This window comes from Erithacus rubecula (assembly GCF_903797595.1).
Source record: "Erithacus rubecula genome assembly, chromosome: 1".
In the NCBI taxonomy this organism is placed as follows: domain Eukaryota; kingdom Metazoa; phylum Chordata; class Aves; order Passeriformes; family Muscicapidae; genus Erithacus; species Erithacus rubecula.
The window spans coordinates 48,943,841-48,965,201 of NC_136658.1; the positions used below are offsets into that span (position 1 = coordinate 48,943,841).

The 21,361-nt window shown below is 37.5% G+C and overlaps 1 protein-coding gene across 1 annotated transcript in view; it reads right to left on the minus strand.

The window, feature by feature from the left end:
• The window catches only part of GPC6 (glypican 6), a gene marked incomplete at its 5' end in the record, with an annotated part of 711,546 nt that overhangs the window by 54,082 nt on the left and 636,103 nt on the right, over positions 1–21,361 (minus strand). Inside the window, 2 exons of the mRNA XM_079307108.1 lie at positions 3,095–3,238; positions 11,374–11,504. Of these exons, the coding sequence (XP_079163234.1) occupies positions 3,095–3,238; positions 11,374–11,504 (275 nt within the window). The remainder of the gene's footprint in view (positions 1–3,094; positions 3,239–11,373; positions 11,505–21,361) is intronic.

Sequence of the window (21,361 nt, forward strand, 5' to 3'; positions counted from 1 at the left end):
CCACAGTACTGGTTCATAGTCCTCTGCTGGTCCTATATTTCAGATACCCTAGGATGTCTCAGATGATGCTTTTCATGCATGCTGAGACAAGTCTCTCAAGCTCTACATAACTTCCTAAATACATCAGATGCTTCAAAACCACATATACCACAGCTTTTGGGGGATGTTGAAATTTTTCTACATTTCTTATAGTTAATTTTGATCTATTTCTTATTTGTTAAGCTTTACTTGTTACAGCTATGACAGTAACGTGGAGAAATCAATTTCCCTCCTTTTAAAATGGAATGGCTGGATTAATCACAAAAGCTCAGGCAAGGATGAAGAAGCATTTTCTTAGATGGGCTTAGTACCTGGTGATTTCAGCAAAGGTGTCTTATGAGGGCTGCTTTGTGCAAGACACCTGATAAAATATGCCCATCTGAATTAAGTTTATAAGTTGGGATACAAGCAGGACTAAAACAGAATTTGGTTCAGATATGCTGCATATTTGCATAATACTGAGATGCAGAGGAAATATTTTCCAAACTTGTTTTCTTCTGCTGTCAAAGGCAGATAAAAGCAGAATGGTTTGTCACTTCTTTTGAGGTTTCTGTAACTGCTTGTTTGGACTTTGTGGTGACAGTTTAAAGTTAAGTGGTCTGACAGTGTTTCGTGAAAGCAAACTCCAGAACAGACTTCTGAAAGCATTAATATAACACTGAACAGTCTTCTGAATCACAAGGAAAAACTTGTTTCTTATATCTATATTAATCAAAATGGTCTTTAAGTGTTTGAAAATACCAACAAAATACTAATATTGCAGTGTATTTATATGAAGTAATCAACAGAAATGATCAGTGTAGACAAGAAAACTGCTGTGGTCCTTATATCCTGTTAACAGTGCAAGGGTTAGGGGTATCCAGATGAAGCTGGATGAAGGTCCTCCAAGCTCTGGCTGTAGTTAATGAAGAGAGATACGTAATTCAGGGAATGATTCATCACGTGGAAAGGTGAGGTTCTTACACAGGTTAAATGGTGTTTCTGTGAGGCAGGAGTGTAGCATTTATATCCTTCTGAGTGAAATTACCCAAGATGGTGTGGGATGCAGGCAGTGACCTTTCCCAAGAGCTGCTAAGGGATTAGAGCTCTGGAATAAGGCCGTCTGCTCTAATCCACATAAACTACCTTTCCTAGCTCCACTGAGATCAGCAGCCCTCTCTGAATTGAGAGATGGTTGGTCCCAGCCCAGAAGGAGACAACACATTCATCACTGCCATTTGAAGATGGATTTGATACCAACACTCATCACTAACTGACCATAAATAGTAATTATTTTAAATGCCATAAACAAGAACAGGAAATAGGAATTTGGTTTGAACATTTTTTAAATTAACAGCAGCAATATTAAACTTCTTTTTTTTCCCCCCCAAATAATGCATGAACAAAACTAGTTAAATCATATGGATATAAGTTCTCCTTTCAAAGTCTAGAAGTTATAAAGAATTATCTGTCTGCATTGACAACTTTCATTAGCTCCAGCTTTTAAAGGCTGGCAGCATAGGACACACCTCTGCTTTATTCAGTGTGTTGCTCAGTAATTTACAAGTTAGTATTTTAAAAAGGATATTATTATGTTCATACATATTCTCATATCAATATGTAATGCATCTTAAGCCTTTCTTTTTCATTTAAAAAATGCTTGAACTGTTTTTACATCATCAGAGCTGAGCTGTGCTTTCAGTCCCTTCCTTTTTTGCTCTTTCTCCCATTTCAGCTGTTTGTAATCTTTAGATTTGACAAAGCATGATGGAAACATAAAGGCTTTGGTGACCTTTCACTTCACCTTGGTCAATTCTACATTAAGATCCTGGCCTGTGCTCTCAGCAATGCAAAAGGACTGGTTCTCTGAATATAAAATGAAAGGGTAAAATTAAGATCCAATCAAATATACGTTAAGTATTGCTAGTCAGATTTTCAGCCTGAGATGTTGCACTGCACTATGATCCTGCTGTGGTGGGATCTACAATGGAGGTAAGCATCTTCTCTGCTTCTCCTTTTGGGATAACCACTTCTATTTCCAGAACTGCACAGAACTAACAAATGTTACCTTTTGCTGCAGGGTAATCCCATGTCTTGACTAGAAATGCCATGTTATTTTCCTATTGAGTTGCCATGAAAATTGACAGAATGGAGTGCATAGAGTGCAGCATAGACAGAAGTGATTGGAAAGACTTGGCACTGTGAGAAACTACTGTGACCATCACATGAATGATGGTGTAAGGATATCCAGGTCCTCATCTGCATTGGTGGATTTGGGTGCTCTCTGCCAAGACAGAGCAGTGCTCTGCAAGTGTGCAGCAATAAGCTGAGGGCATGTGATACAGCCTTTTTAAAATCAGAAACTCTTCAGTTTTGCTCATCGGTTTTACCTAGAGATGATTGCTGGGATGGCACTAACAGCTGTAGTAAGTAGCCCTCTATAAATCTATAGATGTATAAATAGCAGCAACACTGAAGTCTGAAATGTGAATCCAATGATTGGAAGTAAAGAAAATACTCTTATGTTCAAGTATTTTTTTTCCAAAATGATTGAATATGTAAAGCAAGATTAATGATCACTGAAGTTTTAGCTGATTAAAGTCAATTGTTGAGATGGATGAAAATAAAGCAGTGGTAATTTTATAATTAAGTAAAGAAGTGAAACAAATTGAAGTATATTTGTAAGGGCGTAAGTTAAAGAACTAGGTGATAAAAATGGCCTTGATACATAATTTTTTACAAAATAAAAAACATAAAATATTGTTGTAGACCACTTTTGATACATAATTTATACTGAAAAGTACCTGCAAAAGCTCATGTGGTTTTAGGCCTCTAGTAAAGAGTTAATCCTCTTCTAACAAGTCTAATACATAAAAACTGAACCATATTGCTCTCCTAACAATAAAATTCTACACTATTTCCAATGGAGAAAAAAAGCTTTACTGAACGCTAGAACAGCTGGCAATGAAACTACAACAAGAGCAATTATAAAATTATTAAATCAGGAGATTACCACCTTCCAGTATATAGCCAAGCCTTTTGTATCAATCTGAAAATTGAATATATTTTGCCTTACCAGCCTGTCCAAACTTGTGCCAGCAGCAGTTGTAGGTCGCTCCTCTGGGTTATATGGTCTAAAGCGGGTATTGAAGTTTTCAGGGACAGAACGGGAAGATCTCAGGGCAGGTGCTGGCTTAGGTTGGCCACATCCTTGGAAAACCTGAAAAAGACATTCTTGGTTATATGCTGGTTATATGAAAATCATAAAAAAAGAATAGCTGGTATTTTGTAGCTTCTTTATTCTTTCTTTTGTATACTTTAAACAAGATTTGATCGACACGTTTATACTAGTGAATTGAGTGCTTGGCCTGCATTAAAACTCAGGTTAATAATTTAGCATTGTTAATCACTTGGTGAAAGTATAGAAACATATAGGGACCTTAAAACCCCCTTAATTTAAGAAGGTGATTATTATGAGAAATTAACACCTGAAAGCATCCCAATTGCTGTCTTTCCAGGAAGAAAAATGCACCAAAGGTTGTTCTTTGTGGCAGGACATAGTTGATAACTGTTTTCAGTTTTGTTAAAATGTGGTATTTACCCAGAATCATAGGTCATCCATAATCGTTACCTACAGCTCTTTCTACCTTGCAATCTTATTTGTAGTCTTAGAGAAAAGGTCAATGATGAAATAGTCTTGTAACTGGATAACTTTCTCATTCCCCTACCAATAGCAATCCCAAGAAGGGTAGGGCAGACTACCACTGTGGGCAGCAGTGATAATTATTTTCTGCTAGGATGTTTGTTTTCTGGGTATAGAAAATAATGCTCCAGTTATGAAATTTTTCATATCCTTCCATTTGGAAAAAACTTTCAGTACTGTGTATCTGGAAGGTACTAAAGGACACCAGAGGACATTTTTGACTACTGGATATCAAGCTTATTTCCCAGTGGCATTTTTGTACGTCTGAAAAGAGGTAGAATATCTACAGAGTTAAAATTTTCAAGTGCTCTCCTGAAGCAGAATTGTAGTGTGTGCCTTCATACCAACTTTTTCAATTTTAGAACCTTCTGGCTTTGTGACCATTGTATTTTGACTGTTTCATCATTTTACCTCCATTCAAAAGAAAAAAAATTAAATGTCAGATTTTCTCGTAAGATATATTATATAAAACCATAATGCCATATCCAGACTTTTAATGATCTTTAAATGATCTTTGTTTAAATTATCTTTGTGGGGGTGAAAAGGATGCAGATGCTGTGTTTTGATTGTAGGACCCAATTACTCTTTTTTGTGTGGCTGTGTTGGTTTTTGTGGCCAGGTTTTGGTAATGGGGGACTACAGGGGTGGCTTCTGTGAGAAGCTGCTGGCAACTTCCCCCATGTCCAGCAGAACCAATGCCAGCCAGCTGCAGGACAGACACTCTGCTGGCCAAGGCTGGGCTGATAAGAAATGATAGTAATGTCTCTGTGATAACGTATTTGAGAAGGAAAAAAACGTCATTGTGCAGATGAAACTGTGGCCAGAGAAGAGCAAGGTGAGAATATGTGAGAGAAACAACTCTGCAGACACCAAGGTCAGTGCAGAAGGAGGGACAGGAGATGCTCCAGGCTCTGGAGATGATTCCCCTGCAGCCCATGGTGCAGCCCATGGTGAGGCAGCTGTGCCCTGCAGCCCATGGAAATCCATGGGGACACAGAGACCCACCCTCAGCCCATGGAGATCCATGGGGACACAGAGACCCACCCTCAGCCCATGGAGGTCCATGGGGATACAGAGACCCACCCTCAGCTCATGGAGATCCATGGGGACACAGAGATCTACCCTCAGCCCATGGAGATCCATGGGGACACAGAGACCCACCCTCAGCCCATGGAGATCCATGGGGACACAGAGATCTACCCTCAGCCCATGGAGATCCATGGGGATACAGAGATCCACCCTCAGCTCCTGGAACAGACCCACAGCAGAGCAGGTGAGTGCCTGAGAGGAGGCTGTGAGATCCATGGGGATACAGAGATCCACCCTCAGCTCCTGGAACAGACCCACAGCAGAGCAGGTGAGTGCTGAGAGGAGGTTGTGAGATCCATGGGGACACAGAGATTCACCCTCAGCCCATGGAACAGACCCACACAAGAGCAGGTGGGTGCTGAGAGGAGGCTGTGAGATCCATGAGAAGCCTGTGCTGGAGCAGGGTTCTGGCAGGGACCTGCAGACCTGTGGAGAGAATAGCCCACACTGGAGCAGGATTCCTGTAGGACTTGTGACCCCATGGAGGGACCCACGTTGGAGAAGACTGACTGAAGGACTGCACCCTGTGGAAGAGTGACCCAAGTTCTGTGGTGCAACTTCTCCTTCTTTCAGTGTACATTAAATTGGCTCCCAGTTAGGTTTCCTGATGTTAGAGGTCCCAAATGATTCAAAATTCATTGAAAGAAGCTGATTCATACTAAATATATGTCCAATCATCGATTCTGCTTTGGGTCAAAGTCCATCAGGTCAGCTGTTGTATGGCCATTGGGATTTTTAGTTTATGAGTGGAATACTGTTTGTTCTGGTTTAAGAATATCGGTTTTAAGAGTTTCAAGTCTCACTAGTCCTAGGGACTATTGGACAATAAATTAATCAACCAAGAAAAATTATTTTAGCTTGTAAAGCTCTAGACCTTTCATTGGGAAAGAATCTTATTTTTCCTCTGTGAAGAAAATTCAACTAACATTAATATTCAAGATTTGCACGTGATTGTGTAGGATAGCACACAATTTAAAGGGTGAAATTTGTATGTTAAGAGCATGAACTATACTTAGAAAAGTTTACTACAGTTTCCTATGACTCAAGATAAGTTATGCACTGAAAACATAAATGTTTATTTAGATATCTATGAAATCCCATTTACTCAATTAAGCAACTGGGTATTTGCCTACAGAGCAAGCTACAATTATTCGAAACATACAACCAGATTCTCAGGAGAAAGGAAAGTGAGGGCACATATCCTTAAATGTCCCAGTGTCTCATTGTTAGGCTACTTGTATGACCATGTGCTGCAACTGCAAGTCTACATAATTTATATTTTATCTTTCTTATGATGTACTGAAAAAACCCAACAGGGACTTTGTGGCATTTATCTTCTGCAAATAGTTGCAGCAAGTGGTTTTATACAAACAAATTTATATTCAGTCAGACAATAACAGAGATGGAAAGTAGACAGTAATATTTACATCACAGAAAAAGAACTTGCTTTTTAAATGGCCTAACAGAAATGCAGAGAGGATACAATATTCAGTAACTGAACTTTGAGTGCAAAAGAGACATGTTAAAATTTGCATCCTGGTATTAATTGACAGAAGACAAAATGTAAATATGATAACTGATATTGACAAATGCTTCCTAAGAAGAAGCACATGAATTATTTCCTTTACAATGATACTCAGAGGCATTGAACAATTTCAGGAAAAATATTCAGGTGTTTCATTACACCTGCTGTGAATTGGTAGCATAAACCCACTCTTTAAAAACTTGTATTTTATATATAATTGGTGCAATCCGTTTCTTCTGAATTTCGAGGACAGATTCCATTTGAAATTAAGAAACTAAATTTAGCTGTCATCATGTATGTGTCTACATTTAAGCTATACATCTATGATAGGGGAGATCAAAACCTTCCTTCTGTTTCTCTCTCATCAGCATCTACCGTAGTTTGGGATGTTCTGGGATATCTGAGACACCTATTAAGATTTTATAGCATGAACCCATTCCCCAGTGAACTGCAGTTAAAGCTCAAATGGACCAAATCTCTGTGGTCAGGGATATGAACCAAGCCATGAGAGCAAGGCAACAGAGCCAGTGAAGAATTAAATCTCTTGAGCTGACTAAATGGAAGTATCTACTTCAGGCCTAGGATGTAGATACTGTAGAAAAAAAGAGCCCTTTTCCCAGAAGAATTTGAAGTTCAGAATTTTTGTGGAAGACATAGTTTGTTCTCTGTGAAGCCTTGGGTCATACTGTTATTTAGCCATGTGCTAGTGCTCAGTGTTTCCAGCTGAGTGTCTCTATATGATTCTGCTCCATTGACTCTTCAGATAGAATAGTATTGATTTTTTACCTGAAATGCCATTATATTTTTCCTGCACAGAACTCTGGAAAGAACACAGATAAATGAAGAGGTTTTCTTAATATGAAGCTTGTGAACTATTTTAAGAAGAACCTTGGATGTAGTTCTGTGAAGATATCCTCCTTATAAATAATGCATAGGTAGTCTGCTATGTCATGGAGCTCATTCATCCATTTAGCTGAAGTAATTGCTGAGAAGGAACATATATTTATAGGTTAAAATGCCACATCCATCAACTCAGATAAAAGAAGATTTAAGACTTACTAAGGGGAAACTCACTTATGGGATAGACTGTATGAAAGCGGAAAAATCTGGTCATGGCAGCCAAATGGCTCTTACAGCAGTCTAACATACCTGTACAGGATCAGACTGTAGCAGAAAATAACTCAATAAATTGTGTTTTGAGCAGAAATGGAGACAGGATTATGCTGATGCAACCAGATTAGGATTTTTTTTCCAGTTTGGAAATAAAAAAAGGATGTTATAACATCTCTTGTTCTGTTTTTTGAGTTTTCCTCCACTTGTGATTGAGCAATCTCTGCAGATATCAACTAGTAAACATTCTTGTTTTAAAATGGAGCAGATGTAGCATTTACTTTTTGACTTGAAGCAGGAATCAAAGGTGTTGGTACTGACAGCCTTGTGGGAAAACTGTGAAGGCTCTCAAAACATGCTTGTTTTGGCCGAGATTGAAATGAACATTTATATGTTATGACTCTGAATTTGACTACCTGAATTACTTCAGGGAGAATGAGAATGAAAATAAGGTAAATGTATGCTATGACTACAACCTGGATATGAGTTGAACCTTGGGAAACAATGCACAAAATGTAAAAATTTTGCCTGAGGAATAATCAACATGTTGCTGAGCACTGAATTTGTTATTACATTGTTCAAATACCAAAAAGGTGTCAATGGAGAATAACAAAGAGATTTCAATAAGGAGGATATCCTGTCTCAGCTATTATAAGCAGAAATTCAAGGTAAATCTACTGCACCCTGACCTCTGCCAGAGGCAACCTTCAGGAAACATTAGAACCAGCCCACAAAGCCTGTTCTTAAAAGGTGCTGATGTCTTGGGAGGCATCTCAGGCAGCCCAGGCTCATTGCTTTGCACTCTGTGGTTTGGGGAAGGTATTCTGTAAGAATGGCTGCAGGTGTTAGATGATGAATCTATGGAAACTAGTTTGGATGATCATCAGTACCTGTCTTCTCTTGGAGAAGGGAAAATTTGGGCACATTCAGAGCACAAAAATCATACTAGCAGAAAGGCCTTGGGCCTTGGGGTGTGACTTCCTATACCATTGCAGTTTTCTGACAAGCATCTCCAGTTGTCACAGCTGTCAGGAATGGGACTTTCCCTGAGGCAAAATTAGGACTGTGTGTGCCTGTCATTAAGGGATATGACAGTTGTGCAGGTGAGCAGCCAAGAAACCTAGAGATTTGTGGTCAGACTTCCTAGGCAGCCAGTGCTGAATATGAACTGCTGAGAAATACAAGAAAACAGAGAAAGGTTGCAGCCTCAGCATGAATTGAAGGATCTTAACATAATAATAGCTCATGTTTAATGTCAACTGTGCTAGAAGAATCAACTATAATCACCACACAAAGAAGAAAAGTTAATGGCTGGGGCACAGAAATGCTGTTTTCTGAAGTGAAACATACTGGAATGTGTCTGAGTCTGAATGTCCTTGGTCAGCAAGACAAAGATAGAAGAGGTACATGTGGTATCTATAATTCCCTGTCTCAGTATTGACGTGCAGCCATCAGAAAAGGAAGACAGAGGGTTTGTGTCTTCTAAGGAAATGAAAGACAAGGAGTGAACTTAAGCAATAGGCCTTGACTGTCTGCACTGATTAATTGTTAAGTCATTGGCTTTTTCTTAGACTTTTGGAATAGGGAAATTTTATATATCTTTTTGAAACAGGGGTGCTGGATTTTGGATTAAGTAAAGTCTGGTTCTTCTGCCTACAAAGAGGATGAAGTAACTGAGAGCTCCTTGAGGAAGAAACTTTTGCTTTCATTTTTTTCCACTCCTTTTAAAAGAGAACCAAAATTATATAACATGGCCAAAAATTCTACTGAATACAGCATAGAATCTTCTCTCAGACATCAATCAGATTTTTAGGTAGAAAAGGCTGCATGTCAGTGGTGAAAAGCATCTATATGTATGTGGGTGTTGCAGGCATAATATTATTACTGCATCATCATTTTTCCATTGTAAAAAGACAACTGACTGACTTGTGGAAAAAAAAACTATGATTCCTAGTCCCCACATTTTTCAGCAGGTACAGTCAAATAAAAGGTGCAAAATTGTCTGAAGAATGAGAAAATAGAAAAGAGCAAAATTTCAGCACCCTGCTTGAAGCTTTCTGAGGGGCATCTCAGAATAATTGATGAGAGTGGCTTTTCTCCCACATCAGGTCTGCAATTGCATCCCATGCACTCCATTACATCTGGTGAGGTATCTGTCATTCTCACCAAAGCTCTAAGTGGTCAATATGTGTAAGGGGGAAAAATTAGATGACAGAGGACAGATTCAAAGTCTGCTTGCATATCATCTCTGCTGGTCTGCAGCCTGGCATAGAGGAGGACAGCATTACACCTAAAGCCTATGCTTTTTATTAAGGGGTAAAGCATTTCCACGTTACATCAAAAATGATGGATATAATCTGGGAAATCAAGGAAATCTCATTTCAGGAGAATAATGGTCTATAGAGAATATACAGAGGTGCTTCAAGGATAGACAGCTTTGTTATCTATAAAAATATGATTAAATAAATTTTGTTGATAATTTCTATTCTGCAAGATTAAAACAAATTGTCTAAAGTTTTCTTAGAGGAAAAAGTTTTGCATTGTAAATGTCATTGCTATTAATCTTTACAGCAAACAAAACATTTTTGAGGGACAGGAGAAACAGTCTGCTCTGCTACAAACAAACAGTGAGAGGAGCTCATGCCAAAACATCATTGGACTCTTGCAGGGGATGCAGCTTTCCAGCTAATGGAACAGCTTTGAAAATCAAACAAGTAAAAAAGAAAATAAAATACACCTGGGCCTTGGGTGAGTTTTAAGTGAAAATATTTTTTGTTTCTTTTTTGAGGTAAGGGCTGAGTTTGCTGAAGCTAGACTTTAATTACCAAAATATTTGAGAGAATTTGGCTGTTAAAACACTTTGATCACTTGTGCCAGAATAAAGTCTCATCCTGCAGGATGTAGACTGCTCTTAAAATCCAAGAAACATCATGTAGGTTGAAAGCAAAAGGCATATTGAAGGAAACTTTTAGCAACCTGCAGCACTGGGGCCATAAAAAGCATCTAATTTTGGGTTGACAGGAAGAATGTAAACCTCAGGCTCCTGCTTTTTGTCCCCACTATTTTTCCCAGTTACAGCAGCTTCCTTCCAAGCAATGGAAAACCACTGACTTAGATGGCAGTCTGGCCAGCACCTGAGTACTGGGAGCTAAAGGGGAGATAGAAGCTCCTAATGCAGATGGCTTGGCAAACCTGTTGACTTTAGAATTTCAGCCACAGTGCACTGATGAATATTAAGGCAAAGCCATTAATTGTTGACTATTGTCTTGACAGCACCTGCTACTGAATTAGAAGAATCTTATTAACACGAGGTTCAGAGGTGGTGGTGATCTGTGCATGCACACACACATTAAAAATGGAAAGGAGGAAGCTGGTATCATTAGCTCTGTTTATCTTTGTGTCAGAGTCCAGACAAAACTCTGTCAAACTGAGATCTGATAATCAGAGACCGGCCAGTGTAGTATTTCCCTAGAGTGGTTATTAAAGGAGGTTAAACAGAACATCTTGTCCATTCACCTGAAACATATTGTGCTTCAGTCTGACCTAGATAAATCAAAATGTGTTTGGAAGCTAATATGGAGAATCACAGATGAGACACGAGTGGAAGTTACCAAGTGTATTCTGCAGGATAATGCTTACAGAGTTACTGCTGGTTTTCAGCACTCTCTGTTTTCTTTAAATCTCTTACAGCTATTAATTTGAAGTTTAATAAATGGTAGCTTTCTCCCTTCCCCTTCCTTTTGAAAGATTCAAACTTGTTTAACTAGATGAGGAATTCAAAGGCAGTCTGGTGAGCTGTTGAACAAACAAAAGTAATTTCTGGTAGTCTGGACAACCTTCCTTAAAGTCTAGACAGAAAAATTAGTGGAGATGTTTTTCCCCCCACTTGTGACATTCAACAACAGAGAAGGCACGACTCACACAGTACCTTTGCTGACACCTGCATGCTGTTTTCTTGCATGTTCATGATGGCTTCAGAAATCTTGACATCAATAGGATCCATGACTGATTCAATGTTGAATGGTCCCTCTAATCTCTCCGCTACCAGAAGCATAGCATCTGTTAAAACACAAAGCAGCCATTCCCTTAAAGAAGGGACACCTTTGGGTCCTCAGGCAGACCACCACTGCCAGATGTAGGTGTGGATGCTCTCCTCACCAGGAATCTGGGGGATGTGTGACAGCAGCACTGTGAAGCCTGCAGGGCAGCTTCCTAGCTCTCAAAAATGCCTTCCCCTACTGCTGCCACGACAAAACGAGGAATAAAGACTTTAAAAGTTAGATTAATATTAGTTGCCATAGCAATATTGAGCTTGGGGTAAAATTATTTTACATGGCTTCTTGAAGCAGCCAGGACTCTGGAGTTTATTTATGTAATCTCCTTCCCAAGAAAAAGCAGGATGATACAAATGAATCCTTACAGTTTGTCTGAGATTATCAAAATTTTGATATGATATATCAGGGTGTTATAATTATAGTAGCTGTTTTTTCTGACCTTAATGATCTCATTTTCTTGCAATATGAACAGCAGAGGAATATTGGATTTCTGCCATAGTCTATAGGTATAAAACATGTTTGCTTTGCTACATTTTCAAAACATGGTTGTAAGTTGTATGCAAAAACACATATTGTTTGTATGTTTTGGATGAAAACAAAAAAGTTTGCTTGACTTCCATTAGAGCCCCTGTGCAAAATAATTTAATCTTTCGATGTTCATTAACAAGTAAAAGCAAACAACTGAACTGAACTGAAATTCATGGCAATGAAAAAGGTTTTGCCATGAATCAGATATATATGTGTCTATATGCAGAGACAAATTCTTAATTTATGTGGCAATAGCCACTCGATAAACTGGATTTACAATGTATCCTTTGAACATCATATTAGATCCCTGTCTCCTATGTTGCATTTAAAATTTTCAGCAACTAATTAGCTATAAGCAGATTGTAAAACTTCTAACTTCAACACAATAAACAAAAATCTTCACATGCTCTCTTCTTTATACATCAGACTTAAGCTCCAAAAAGTACCAAGCAGACTTCCTTCCGAAACAGACCCATGCTTGCTTTTCTGCTGTAAGCACCAGTCCCACAGCAGCTGTGTGGAGAAGGCATGGAGCTCCCCAAAAATCTGACAGCAGTGCTTGTTTGCTACACACATGGCTGCGAGTCACAGAGGTTTGCTCCAGCATGGACATCTTCTCCTTCCCCATAAAAGCACATGGGCATGTATGGAGGCATGGGAAGAAGTGGCTGGTGTCTCGCTCTAGCCTTACCCTAGGACTGCATTATGTTGTTTACAAGCTGTCAGTGCATACCTAGAAATCCCATTGAAACTGGAATTGCTTGGCATGTAGCACCTAAGCACTTTTGCAAATTTGCATCTAATATTTCACAGTACTCCTAGGCTGGAAAGAGTGCAATGCCAGTTATTTGGAGTGAGGTGTATAGCACTTGTTGCTGACTGTGAGAAATGATGAGATGATAGGAAATTGGTTTCAAGCAGAGGTGTTATTTTGCCTGCACATTATTTCAAAATTCTCTAGTTTGTACCATTTCCAGTGGGAAATGGTGAAAATAAGAACTACCTCTGAGAGAGAAAACAGTTTTCATACACACAAAGACACACATATACATACACACATGCACGCACAGACAGATTACTGCAGTAAGTTAGTGTGTTTTCCACATGCAAAAAAAAAAAAAAAAAAAATTAGAAGAGTGTGGAGTCCTATGAAATATTTTCTTCCTCATGTTCAGAATGACTTGTATAAAACATTTATGCTTTAGTACCTCGTGGGCAACATAATCAGCTTAACTCCTAGGTGCCACAACCTGTACTAGGGCATTGTTAGGGCACAGGTTTTGGTGGATGGATTTTGGTAGCTTACTTCAGGGTTAAAATTAGGGTTACTGCATAAAACAGTTAAAAGCTAGACTTTTTTTTTTATTTTTTTGTAGGAGTAGACTACATTTTAAATTAATGACAGGTGCCTCTTAAATGAGTACACATTTTTTTGGCAATTAGAAGGTTGGAAAAGTCTAGTGCAAAGCCCTAGTATATGTTCAGGCACTGTTCAGGGACTGTGGTAGAGTTCAGTAAATACATAATTGTTGGAGATCTCTTGTGAGAATTGGTAGTGGCTTGAGTCTACTTGTTGCTTCTTCTGATGTCATGGAGCACTAGTTATGAATTCAGTCTTGAAGTGAAATCTCAGCTATGTGGCAGAAGAGAAAAATGCATCCCTTTTAACTGAACAAGAACAACCATTTTAATTAAAAAATTTTCTTCAAGCAAAGTGCCTTCAACTCCAAAATTAATATCTCTAGGAGATGCAAACTAAAAATCTTTTTCTGGCTTAGTTTGTATCTTTAGAAAGATACCCTTCAGCTAATCAGCTTATATTTTCTGAATCTTAAGCCTATCCATAGACTTAGTTTTTATATATACATTTCTATATATATCTATATCCATATCATATATCTATATGTATGTATGTTTCTATCTATCTATCTATCTATCTATCTATCTATCTATCTATCTATCTATCTATCTATCTACCTACCTACCTATCTATATGTATGTCTATTAGTCATTGTCAAGGAAGTGGGCAAAGGCTGAGGAATGTGGATAATTCCTGTCTGCCCAAGGTGAGCTTTTTGTCATGTTGAGCTTCTTTGATTTAGTATGGTATAGATCTGATGATGCTTTCAAGAGCCAGGGTTCCAGTTAGGTTAGAGTCAAGTTTATATTTCAATCACATGGGCTATTGCTTTATGCTATTGGTCTCTATAAAGGAAAGGAAGAAAATGAGAGAAAAGAAAAAAAAAGAAGAAAGAAAAATCAAGCTGTAAATCCTGCTTGTCTATATTCTTTAATTTCTGTCTCCTTCTCTGACTTGGAATGAATCTGGACCACTCCAGGCAGCAATTCATCACTTAAGTCTGTGGAGAAGCTACCCTTAAGCAGTGAGAAGCTATGAGCCAACAGTGACACTTGACATTAGAGCCTTGTGATCTTGTATTTAGTTGGATCTTAAGGATATGCCTGGGGAGCAAGGGCTTAAGGGAAAAATAGAATTTGAAACACCCACACCTTTATTGATGACAGATACATCTTTATATCAGCAGTCTGTATTTCCATTTTGGGGTTAGGATGTTGGATAAGATTAATGTTGAAGTAAAGGCAGGGATATATTTGAAAAGTCTGAGAAATGGATTAAAGGCTGTGACAAGAGATGCTTGAAGGGCTGAAGTAAAACATGTTCCTCCTTCAACATTATTTCTGAGGCTGACACAAGTTGTGCTTCCAATTAAAGCTCATTTTAGAGATCAGCTCAGACTAGAAGTTTTGGACAGATGCACAGTTCAGATGAGTTCTTGCACAAATGGAAAATTAATGTTTGAGGACTCATTTTACTTCAGTTTCAGCAGCTTTGTGGTTCATGGCTGACTTAGCAGTGACCAGGCTGCTGGGTTATTCTTGTCTTCTTCTGGTAGGAGTACTACAAGCTCAGTCTAGCAAAAGAGGATTAACAAGTGCCACTTCTAAGAATGCCAAAATTATTTTCTTAGCCTCTGTCTGACTGGACTCTTCCTTTTACTATTTTTCTAACCATCATGCTGCTCCTAACTAAATCAAACATATCCAGATGATGCCTGACAGCCATAGACTGAGAGAAGAACAAGCCTGGAAGAACAAGGTATTATTATTATTGTGAATATTCAGGCCTCTTGGTAACAAACTCACCTCTGTATTTAACTAGCTTCATACTATAAATTTTTTTGAGTTAGGCCTCAGATTTAAACTAAGACTGAATTTTTCATCCATAACAGTGACTTGTAGGAAGAAACACTGAATAGAGTTTAAGCTGAATTGCTCTCTTGGAAAATATTTCCACAGGTCATTAGGTTGAATTCTCTTTTTTGCCAACCCTAACTCTCACTACAGTGATAAACTTTATTATTCACTTGTACAGTTCCATATGAACACATACACACCAGGTACCTTGTGCAATTGAGTGAAATGGAAGCTGTTAGGTTGAATATAGTGAAAATCAGAATAAATGTAATAATCTGAGATTTATGAGAGAGTCAAAATGTTGTAATGGTTCTCACCAGACTGTAGCTCTTCAAATCTAAAATTGTTTAACAACAAACACAACACTGAAGTCCCAAGTCCTTTTTTTTCCTTCTAAAAATGTTGTGAATATTATTACATGAGATGCTGAAAAGATTTCAAAATGAAGTTCAGAAAATTTAGATGCTTTAGTCTTGCAATCTTAATTCTCAAGAACAGACCCTTGAACTGGACAAAAGCTTAGTGGGCTTAATGATTTCTCAATCATCTCAAATGGTAGCTATTGGGAACTTAATTATTAGGCCTAAGATGTGGTCCAGGGGCTCCCAACATGTCTCTGCCAGCTGAGCACAGCAGCTCTCTTTAAATAATTTTTATTCCATTGTCCATATCGAGAAATGCCACAGGTATTGTGGTCAGTGGCTTTTAGAAGGAAGTTGTTTCATTTTAAGCAGTATATAAGAAAGTTTTGGCAATCTTTTTTTTTTGTTATTTGTTTTTGTTTTTGTCTTGTTTGTTTTGTTTTGTTTTGTTTTGTTTTGTTTTGTTTTATAGGTGCCATTTTAATGACAAGCACAGGAGAAAACTGGTCATCATGATAAGTTATTTCTTGTATAACTTAAAAATTCAGAAGACTAGGTGTGAATTTCAAGATATGGAAACTTTATGAGCCCTAAGAATCTCCAGGCAAAAATAATGGATAGACCAATAATAAAAGTCTGCCTTCTAAAAGAATCTGCCTCTGTTTCCTTGGAAATTCATCAAGATACCCTCTTATTATCTTGATACCATAAGTGATCTGTTCCTGTTTGTTTTATATTTCTTTCAGGGCGGTATCCCAGAAAACTTTCTAGTGAATTCCAGATTGAAATAGAAGGAGCAGGGACAATGACACGAATTTATGAGACTTCTGACAAGTCAAAGGTCCCCCAAAACTAGGCTGAAATACAAAGTTCTCACAAGAACAATCAGTGCCTCCTTTTTCTTGCCCCTTTCTCTCATCAAGAAAATGCAAGGAGGGTCTGCTAGGGAAAATTTGGGAGGCTGATAAGGGAAGGCATTTTTAGTGTCTCTGTTAATTTGGCTGTGATGTCAGTTTTTCCTTTCATTGCAGATTGTTGTTCTTCTACTTCAAAATTATCAGTGAGATTCCAGCAGTGGCTGAGCTTCCCCCAGGGGAATCCAAAAAAGAATCTATAGATGAAGTCTATAAATATTGTTTCTTCATGGAAATAAAGGATGGTAAAATAATAAATTGCATGTCCTTCACAAAACTGTAAGGTATATTTTGTTTTGGGGAAAAAAAGGAGGAAGATTTTATTTTAAATTCCCTATTAAGAGTTCTCTTTTTCTTCTAGGTATATGCTCTAACACTTACTTATGGAGAACTGCAAAGTGCTTGTTCCCAAGGCTGCTGGTGAAAAAAGGTAAGGGTAAGTTTTTATTTGTGAAACTTCGAAGGATTTGTCTATGGACAAGACCAATGATTGCAGATTAAACAGTTTTAAACAGAGTGAGCAACCTGTTGCAGTTGACTATGACCTTGACAGTGGCAGTGACTGTTTTGGAAAAGGATATAACTGCTGATATGCTGGGCTGCAAGGCAGGATATTTGGTAGCTTCCCAACCTTCTGACCAAGGGCAGGGGGAGGCAGGGTCTGGATTGTGTTTACAGGTCATGTAGGTAAAACTCAGTGAGTTTTTCATCATGACACTAAATATAAATAGTGGTCATAAAATCTTTAGAGCGTTAGATGGTAAACTAATGAAACAAATTAAAAACTAAAAATTGAAAAGTGAAATATGGGTACATATTGACTTTTTACAAATAAAATATCAGTGGAAATACATCCCTGTAATACTCTGCCAGAATTTTACTGCTAGATTATGATTTACTAAAAAAAAATTTAAGAAGACGAAAGTAAACCTCTAACTCACATTTAAGGGAGGTGATAAGAACTCTCATCAGAGAAACAGAATAAGGCACAACAGTGATGCCAAAAGTGTTGTTTTCCTTAGGGTCCATGATCCCTTCTCCAAATTATTATTCATATTAGAAATCTGTATGGTTCTATCCTGATGAAGCTAAACTGACACCTTATAGATTACCTCTCTGAGTATCATTAAGCTCCACATACACTTTATACAATGGCATAATAATATAATTTTCTACATCCTGCCTTTTTTGTTGTTTTGGTTTTGTGGTCTTTTTGTTAGTTTCATTTTTGTTTGTTTGTTTTTGCTTTTTTGTTTTCTTTTGTTTCATGGGTGAAGGCACTTTTCTTAAAATTCATGTTGCACTTGTGCAAAGGGGGTGTCAATATTTTTGTTTGGTTATTCAAGTAACAACAATCAGTTAAGCCTCTCTCTGTAGATATGCATACAAATGACCTGTCAGTCTTTGCCCAAGCAAAACATGAGAAACTGCTGGATGTGGGGTAAGATTTTTCTGGAGGTAAACATTGCCAGCATATGCAGTGGAACAAAACAGGGAACAATGTCTGGGGTGGGTTGTTCAATCCCTTATCCCTTCTGAGCCTACCATTTCTGCACATCATCCTTGAGCACCAAGTTCTCCAAAGGAACAGTGCAGAAGGGTGAAGGTGCCCAGCTGTACACAGTATAACCAAGACATGGAAAACCCCATTTCAATTTCTTTTCTTTTCCTGCTGTGAGCAGACTCAAAATTTTATCTGCTGGTAAAAGCTTAACCATTTCTGCTATTCTAAAGTGCCCAATAACTCTCATTTTAAAGCTATTTCTATGGAATACTTAGCTGTTCTGAACAGAAAGATTGATATTTAAGGCAAGAAGGAGTAAATCCAGTTTTCTGGCTTATGCTTGAAGGGTTGATATCTAAAGGATGATCTAATGAAATTATGTCACAAGTTCTTTCAGGGGGGACTGGAATCCAGAATTGTCCCTGCCAGGTTAATTACCAGCTAATTAAAAGGCAAACTTCAAAAACAAGTGTAGAGTATATCAGAGGTAGTTTTTCATTATCTATGTTTTAAGTATATACAGATGTAAGAATTAATGTGTGCTTTTTGATATTTCTGATCAACTATGTTGCCATGTCAGTTCATATCACTCACTCTTCCCTCAAAATAAAAAGGAAAAAAGAATCGCAACAGTATGAAAAAACGAAAAGGATTTTTTACTACTCCTGTTGGGATTGTATCTAACTGTCTCTCAGGTTGAGCAGCTCAAGAAATAACAATATCTGTATGAAAAGTTATTGACTAGCAATTGTCATCTGTTTGCATCTGATAGAATCAAAATTAGTTTTGTTGCATGAACTGCAGTTTCACTAGATTTTTTTTGAGTGTTTCACATAGCATACATTTTTCTTCCATGTATTGAGAAAAGTGGCAAGATAAAATTATTCGTCTATGTCTTTCTATAACTTTGAGGCATTCTAAATAATTTATATATATGTTGTTAGATCATGTCTTATTTTCGTTCATGTATGCAAAAAGAAAGCAACAAAGACTAGGAAAAATGCTGATCTTTCTCTATTATTCTTATTCTTCCACTACCTATGGTAGCTGAATGCAAGATGTTCCTCTGAAACTGGACTTCTGGATAACATTATTGCTAAATGTTGAGCGTTCTGTCTGAATATTTGACATGCAACAATTAATAAAACATAATACATTTCTAAAATCTTTGTCTTGTTGCTCTTACCATATGTCAAGAGAGGTTTAGAAGGTTTCATTATCAGTCACAGAAAATATTAGTAAATAAAATAACCCCCATTGATGCTACCTTCCATAGTTAATTTAAAGTTGTATTAACACAGAGTAGGGTGCATAATTCTTTGAAGATAGGGAGAGTTTGGAGCACTGCAAAAAGTCCTTCTTACTGACTCTTTCTTGATGAGATAGCCTGAAATGTTTGAAAAGAGCTAATCATAGCCTGAAATTTCTTGTTACATTTAAATGTATCCTTAGTAAAAATCTCCTGGGTATATAGTTTGCATTATTTTTATACAGTCAAAGACATTAGAACCTCAAAGATCTTTTCAACCATTCCAAAGCTCATGCAGAGTTACAACCCTAGATATAAATTCCTAGGTATAAGTTCCCTAGAGATCTGTGCAGAAAAATTTTAAAATAGCTTTGCTACATTCTTCTGACATTTTTAATGAAAGCTATTTCATTGTCTGCTGTACATGACTATCAGAATATTTGTCCAGCCATGTGGTGTATTTTTTCTGCTGCTTAATTTAAATAAACTATTACTAATAAGCTGCTTCATAAAATCTTAAGCAGTTTGATTATTTCTTATTTTTTACATCCCTCAGATATATGTAGATATTTATCATGTCTTAGTTTGTCCTTGGCCATATTTTCCATGTTAATTTTCTTATTCCATTTTCATAAGTCATTTCCTCCGGTCTTTTCCTGTTTTCTTTATTTCCTTTAAAAGAGTTCTCTAGTATTGTGGTACCTAGAACTAATTAAAGTTTTAGAGTTGGATCTCATTAATGTTGTTTTGCAGAGGTTCTTTTTGTTCCATATGCCTGACTCAGAAAACTTCCTTGATTCCCTTGATGTATCTGATTTCCTTATCCCCTTAATCGCAACTGATTTATAATTCATATTTCCCATGTCAGTCCTGACACATTTTTCAAATGTTTCCTTATTTTCAGAATTTACAGTGAATATTATTTCTGCACTGTTTTTTGTTTTCTTTCCCACTTCTAATTCTAAATTTTGTGCAGTAGAGCTTTTTCCAACCTTGACAGAATTTATGGCACCTTTTTTAACACATAAGAAGTGACTGGTCCATTATCTCTTCTGGAAAATTGACATATATTTTAGTTTTATAATAAGTTTCTTTCAAAAAACTTTTAAATATTTCAAGAATGACTTCACCCTTTAGCAGTATCTCATCTACACACAGCATAGAATCTTACCTTAGCATCTTATCATAGCATGGATTGGGTTGGAAGGGACCTTAAAATCCATAAAGTTCCAACCCCATTCTGTGGGCAGGGTCATCTTTCACTTAACCAGGTTGCTCAGAGCTCCATCCAGTCTGGCCTTGAACACTTCCAGGGATGGGGCACCTATCACTTCTTTGGGAAACCTGTTCCAGTGTCTCACCACCCCCATAGTAAAGAATTTTTTTCCTAATAGCTAATCTAAACCTAGTTTGAATCAACTTTCCCTTGTCCTGCCACTTCATGCTCCTGTAAAAAGCTTTTCTCCATCTTTCATAATCTGGCTACTACTTAGTGTGCTGGTATCTATGGCTCTAATTTCTTCTGCAAAAACCCAGTTTAAACCTAACAGACTGATTCTATTCTATTCATTCTATTTTTTTCTTTTCTATGAATAATTTTTTTTCTGCTTCATAGTGTCTGTACACCACTAGATGTAATGCATCTTCAGTGATAGATTATCAATTATTTTTTTGAAATTCTTTGGGTTAAAAGGGTCCAGTGGGTTCCCACCTAGATGACGAAAATATTGGAGATAACTTTTGCTTGAGAGACATTTCTAACAGACTCCACAGGACCCTAACCCCAGACTTTTCTGATGTTTTCTTTTTAATAAACTGGGATTGGTGGTAAACAGTAAGGTGAAAATGGACACTAGTGTTACTGTTCAGGAGAGTAAATATGAAGACTGAGACAGAAAATCTGAGAAGGACCCGTTCTGAGAGAAGAGGCCTCCAGCTGCCCATGGGGCTTCTTCTTCTGGATACAATTTTAACTCTTTTTAATGCCTGGATAAGATTCTCGATCTCCTGAGCTCCCCTGAATGAGAAGAAATAAAGCATGGGGTCTACAGAGGTCAGTGGAATGAAGATAAAGTTCCTGATGGGAGG